The sequence below is a fragment of the Glossina fuscipes genome, unplaced genomic scaffold (genome assembly GCF_014805625.2).
Source record: "Glossina fuscipes isolate IAEA_lab_2018 unplaced genomic scaffold, Yale_Gfus_2 60, whole genome shotgun sequence".
In the NCBI taxonomy this organism is placed as follows: domain Eukaryota; kingdom Metazoa; phylum Arthropoda; class Insecta; order Diptera; family Glossinidae; genus Glossina; species Glossina fuscipes.
Genome location: NW_023998432.1, coordinates 5,685,091 through 5,691,318, shown reverse-complemented (window position 1 = coordinate 5,691,318; position 6,228 = coordinate 5,685,091). Strand labels below are relative to the sequence as shown.

Here is a 6,228-nt window from a genome sequence, read left to right as displayed (position 1 = left end):
TGATGAGCTGCACTTGAAACATTGGAAAAAACATAACTAAAATTGATTTATTTGATAGTTGGTTCTTCATTTGATTTATTTTTCATAGTGTTGATAAAAGTGAAAATGTCCCTATAAAAATATGTCAAATTATTATCAAACTATCCAATGGATCAATTTTAGTTATGTTTTTTCCAATGTTTCAAGTGCAGCTCATCAGTTGTTGATAGTAACTGAATTAATCATCTGGAGAATCATTTCGTACGAAAAATTTAATTCTCCACGTTGTTTTTGGTTGATATTCTTTTACGTATGCCAAATTCGGTCTTTATCGTTTTTTTTTTCTTTCATCTATTAATGGACAACAAAAAGATTTTAAAATTGAATAAGTACAATATTCATTATAAGCCTGGCAACTAACGCGCGCGAGATCGTACGCTTTTGTTAGTTTTTTTTATTATCGTTTTATACGCGTTTAAAGCTGGGTATTTGTAAAAGTATAAAAGCATTAAAGGTGTAAAAGTGTAAGAATTACTTTAAATACATTAAAATTTTGTGATTTTCAGTTTGTTTCTTGCGATTAGCACTTGTGCTCGCAATAGTAAATCTCTTTCGAGTCTTTTCTAGTTTTTTCTTTTAAGTTTTTTTCTTTTTTATTTTCTTCCTTTGGTGTTAATAGCTTTTCTCGTGGCTTGTTTACCGTTGCTTCAGTAGTGTAGATTTTACGTGTAATTTAAGAGAACATTTTTCTAATCTTCATTCTCTCTTTTTTTCGTGCTTCCAGTTTGGTTTTGCTTTCTCTCATTGTTTTGCTCTCTTGTTACAGTGACAACGTAACGGAGAAGTTTTATTAAATTTCTTAAATTTGTAGATAAACTTAGTGTTATGGATTTTTTTGAATTTTTTTCTTTTTTGTCTTACTAATTCACTTCCTTCTTTTCGTTGACTTGACATGGACTGCTTATATACACCATGTTGCGCAAAAACAGGCCCGGAATCGGATAGAGTCGTTTCTTGGTGGCCCTGCGAACGCTTTGATCATGCAAAGTGTGCCGGCATTCTCGGGCGTGCTGCTTGCGCAGTCGCTGACCCTTCTAAAGACTTAAAATGGTCATGTCCTGACTGTAGGCAACGGGACATTGATTTTTACAAACTTTTCACGGAGACGCGAAATGGTTTCTCGGAATTGAGTAGAAATCTCCAGCTAATTAAGTCTAAGTTTGATGAGTGTCGTTTTATTGAGCACTCATCTTCTACCCAAGTCAGAAAAATAACAACTCGTAGCGTAACGTGTGGGACATCACCTCTGAGTTCCTCTAAATCTGATCCGTTGATACAAGTTACCGCTCCCTCTAAATCTAAAATGAACGTTAATGTTTCCGATATTGTTGAATCAGTCGGTAACAAAATAGTTACAAACATGCCGGCTAGTACTTCTGTTTTAAGCTACGCTGAAGTGGCGAGGGTATGTCCGCCCAGGGCCGTCACTCACTCTAATCAAGCGCCATCGCCTAAAAATAATAGAGAGAAAAATAAATCATTCTCTCCCCCTAGCTGTTCGAATGTGAACGCCGGTCACCAGACTGGGCAAGACGCACAAGCTGCTGGTGCAAGGGCGATAACGCCATCTATATTCTCCCCAACCTTAAACCCTCCTGTTCCAAGTAATGACATTTGCTTGACGGCAATTCCTCCCAGAAAAGCAATATTTGTGTCAAGACTGGCACCTGAAACATCGGTGGATAACATAAAAAGTTATCTGGCGGCGAAAGTCCCATCAGTCAACTTAAAGCGCGTTAGCATTTTCAAAATGGCTTCTTCTCAATCTAGGCCAATCTCCTCTCTTAAAATACTAGTTCCGACTGAAAAATGTGATATATTGTTGAACAAACCACTGTGGCAAGTAGGATCCTTAATTATGAAATGTATCCGTCGAGATCGTCCCCGTAATAACAAAGCAATAGTTTTGTCGCCTTCAAAAAACTAAATCTTTCTTCAGGCCCATTTTCTTTCATTTATCAAAATGTTAGGGGCCTAAATTCGAAAATTCGTTCCACTTTTCTAAATTCAGTGAGCACGGAATTTTTCTGTTTGGCATTTACTGAAACTTGGCTAAAACCCGATCTTCATTCGTCGGGACTTTTTCACAATTCTTTCCAAGTCTTTAGCAAGGAGCGAGTGAATCGCATTGGTGGTTGTGTAATAATTGCCATATCTGCGTCAGTTCCGTCCAATTCAATAGAATGTCCCACTTCTCCTGACGGTGAATTTATCACAATTCGTGCCAGAATGCCTAATAAACAGCTATTTGTAACCTGCTCCTATATTCCCCCAAATTCTGATATCTTCATTTACAAGAAACATGCCGTCCTCATTTGTGAAGTGCCCAAGCGGTCTAGACACACTGATTTGGTCATTGCACTGGATGATTTCAACTTGCCTCAAGTTACTTGGTGTAACAGTGATAAGTCCACATCTGATAAAGCTATTGTGTACTTTAACGAATTTTTTGATCGTAATTTACTGCAAAACGCCGTACCCCTAATTGTAATAATAGACTGCTTGATCTCTGCTTTGCCAATTTCCTTGAGATTAGTGTAAATTGTTACCCAACTTTTAGTTTACCTAAGGACCCTTACCATCCATCAATGTGCATTTCCTTTCATCATAAGAATGATGGTTCGTTGACCTGCCCTAATGTGCCAATTCAAACGTTTTAAATAAATATTATGATTTTCATAAAATCAATATTGTATTGCTAAAACATCGTCTTTCACATATGAGGCTTGATTTCTCAACCGGTAGTATTGAAAGCTTATTGTCATCGTTCTACAATACATTAAATCTAGTTATTGCTGCATCTGCTCCGATTAAACAGTGCCGACCTCGATGCAGGTGTCCCCCGTGGTTTAATAAGACAATTAAATATCACAAGAATAGAAAAAATACGCTATTCAAAAAATATTCGAAAAGTGGATCTGCGCTTGAATTTTTCGCTTACTCGGTGGCGAGGCATAGATTTAACTCCCTCAACCACCATTATTACTGCAGATACCTTCAGTTCATTATATCCTCTCTGTTTGCTAATCCTAAATATTTTTTTAAATTTGTTAACTCTAAAAGAAAAATTTCCACATATCCCTCTTATGTTTCTTTTAATGGCTCTGATTCTATGCTGAATATTTCCGACGAAACTTTTCGATTACTAATTTCGATTTATCAGCGAACTACTCGCATCCTATAACTAACTCGGTTTCAATTCCTAACTTGGTTATTTCGGAATATGACGTTTTTAATGGGTTGAGTTCTCTAAAATATTGTTGTGCGCCAGAACGTTGATGGAATTCCATCATGTGTACTCAAATCTTGCGCTGTCGAGTTATGTGGTATGATCTCAAAGATTTTTAACTTGTCCTTGAATTTAGGTGTTTTCCCTTCGTGTTGGAAGAGTAGTTTCCTTATTCCTATCCACAAGATTGGAAGTAGACAATTGGTTGGGAACTACTCCGAGAAGAGAACTCCGTTATGTCTGGCGTACCTCAAGGAAGTCACTTATGTCCTATTTTATTTAGTTTATACATTAACGATCTCCCATCGGTGGTTAATTCCAGCCAGATCCTAATGTATGCTGATGATGTGAAACTGTTTTCTTCCTTCTCTGTTGAATCGCAATCACATCACCTTCAAAGTGATTTGGATAATTTTGTTGCAAGGTGCTCTTTGTATCTTCTGAAACTAAATCTGAGTAAATGTAAGAAGCTTTCTTTCTCAAGAAAAAAGTCATTCATTACTCAGTATTTCATTGATTCGCATAAGTTGGAGGAAGTCGATTCGATCACAGATTTAGGCGTTCTACTTGACCATAGGTTACGTTTCAACTTGCATATTGAGCTCTCGATAAGCAAAGCTAGGTACGCGTTTGGTTTTATAAAAAGGTGAACCAAACAGCTTGATGATCCCTACATTACAAAGAGACTGTACATGTGTTTGGTTAGACCCATACTCGAGTATGCCTCTCTTGTGTGGTCTTCTTCATATAGGTGCTATGTAGATTTAATAGAATTTGTTCAAAAGCAATTCTTGCTTTTTGCCCTTCGAAATTTGGGTTGGGATCCGATTGCCTCTCTTCCTCCCTATGAAAATGGGTTGCTTCTGTTATCCGTACCGTCTCTTGAGAAACGTAGGTTTGTTCTTGGCGTTTCCGTATCAAAGTAATGAAAGTAATAAATAGTGCTATTGACTCGCCTTCATTACTTGGTGAAATAAGCTTCAATGTCCCTAACCGCTTCTCTGGGCAATTTACCTTGGTTAAGCTTAGTCAGTGTAAATATAATTATGAACTGTTTAATCCGCTCAGAGTAGTTTGCAAGAACCTAAATGATATCTATCACTTATTCTCGTTATCGGACTCTTTAAAGTCCATTAAAGCAACATTGCTTAATACGTGCGATTTACCTATGTCGTACTTAAATTAGCTTTTATCCTTAAAAGTCGTTATGATTCGAAAATAAATTGTTGTTAAGTATTATCGGTTGCCAGGCTTATGCATGTTTGCGATGGCTTAGGGGTTCATTTGCAATTTGGTCCTGTACCGGTTGTAAGTGTAGCTCTATGCTGGTTGTGTACATGCTTTTTTTCTTTTTTTTTCTTCTTATTGGTTTTATTGTACCTATAGTAAGTTTTATTATTAATTAATATAAGTTTTGCATTAAGAGCCAATTGAACTCGACTGTTATTTGTTTAGTTGAGTTTCATGTATAAGTAGAATTAAATTAAAAAAAATAAATAAATAAATAAAAACTTCTTTTAGAGTAGTATCTAGAAGAGAGAATTTGCAAAAAATCAACAAATTTGAATTTATGAAATATAAATATAATGTTAAATGAAATTTATAAATAATTGAGTAATGTTAGCTTATACGTAAACAGCAGCAGACTGCAAGCCAAATTTTTTTGTATTAAAAACCAATCCTTATGTAACGGAGAAGGGCGTTTCGGGACAATTCTAGTCGTCTCACGTTGTACAAACACGTAATTTCCTTAATACGTTTGTGAGCATTGTCTATATATATTTATAGATATATATCATTATATATTGTTATATGTAAATATTCGCAAAAATTTTGGTGGTGGTTGCTTAAGGAAAACATTCAAAGCACCTCTGATCCGTTTACCTACGGCCTTGGATTTATTGAAGTTTCGAGGCTACCAACACCTCGCCAGCTAAGCGTAAGAGAGTGTACGTTGATACAACAGCTGTAAACAAACTCTGCTATCAATGGATTTGGATTTAGCGGACTGATATGCCAAAAAGACATAATTGTTAATGTTCTCTGATGAAAATTTCTTCATGATTATAATTTTACATAAATATGAAGTCGAATAAATTTGAACCACATGGGTTTATTTCTTAGACCCCATTCCATCAAAGATTTCTCGTGAATAGTAATCCCTTCACAAAAGGATTTAATTTTTAATACTTTGTGATGAGTTGAACCATAGTAGTAATTTAACAAAGATATTAATGACTGGGAATTCGGTCTATTTTTTAGATCTTAACATATATGCATGAGAAGTAAGCCCGTATATGAAAACAATTTAATCTCTAGTTTTATGTGGCGGAAACTGAAAGATACAACAATAGCAACAACCGTTCTAAGTCTTTATACCTCATCAATCCTCGTAGAAATTGAAACTATAACCAATCAAACAATTGCGTGGTGCCACGCAATCGGATTGTACACGGTAGATGCGACATATAGTTTCGGAACCATCGCACCATAGCATTGAGTTGACAACGGGGCGTTAATGCTAAGGGCACCGACTGATACAGAAGTGGGTTTTCCAGACGAACCAGGCGCTGGTTACTTTCTTCGAGCAATGAATTCTTTTAAAAGAATGTCTACAGACGATAAAAATGTATTTAAAATAATACTCAAGTACTTCAATGCCACCATAATCATAAAGGAAACTAAAATACGCGAAAATATAAGTATGGAGCTACGACGCGGAGCAACTACCAACTCATCACCACTAGCGGCATCATCGGCAGTGGCCTGTATATTTTGGTGCAGAGGACGATGCGGTGATAACCGCGTTAGTCCTACTGGAGTTTCTCCAGTAACAACATCATATTCGTCTCTCAGAGCTAAAGTAGACACCATATGTTCTGAACTAATTGCCAATGCTTTCTATACAGCCACAACATCATTAACCTTCGGCGAAATTACCCCACGCTTCTCACCCATAG

The 6,228-nt window shown here is 36.4% G+C and overlaps 1 protein-coding gene across 2 annotated transcripts in view; it reads left to right on the top strand.

The window, feature by feature from the left end:
* LOC119637686 (palmitoyl-protein thioesterase 1) overlaps window positions 1-5,689 on the top strand; it is a 9,591-nt gene extending 3,902 nt beyond the window's left edge. Inside the window, exon 5 of one of the 2 annotated variants that reach the window (XM_038033889.1) lies at window positions 5,588-5,689. In XM_038033889.1, coding sequence (XP_037889817.1) covers window positions 5,588-5,671 — 84 coding nt within the window. In that variant the 3' untranslated portion in view covers window positions 5,672-5,689. Of the gene's footprint in view, window positions 1-5,530 lie in introns of both variants that reach the window. The other variant, XM_038033890.1, reaches the window with a different exon arrangement.
* Window positions 5,690-6,228: the final 539 nt, after the last annotated feature.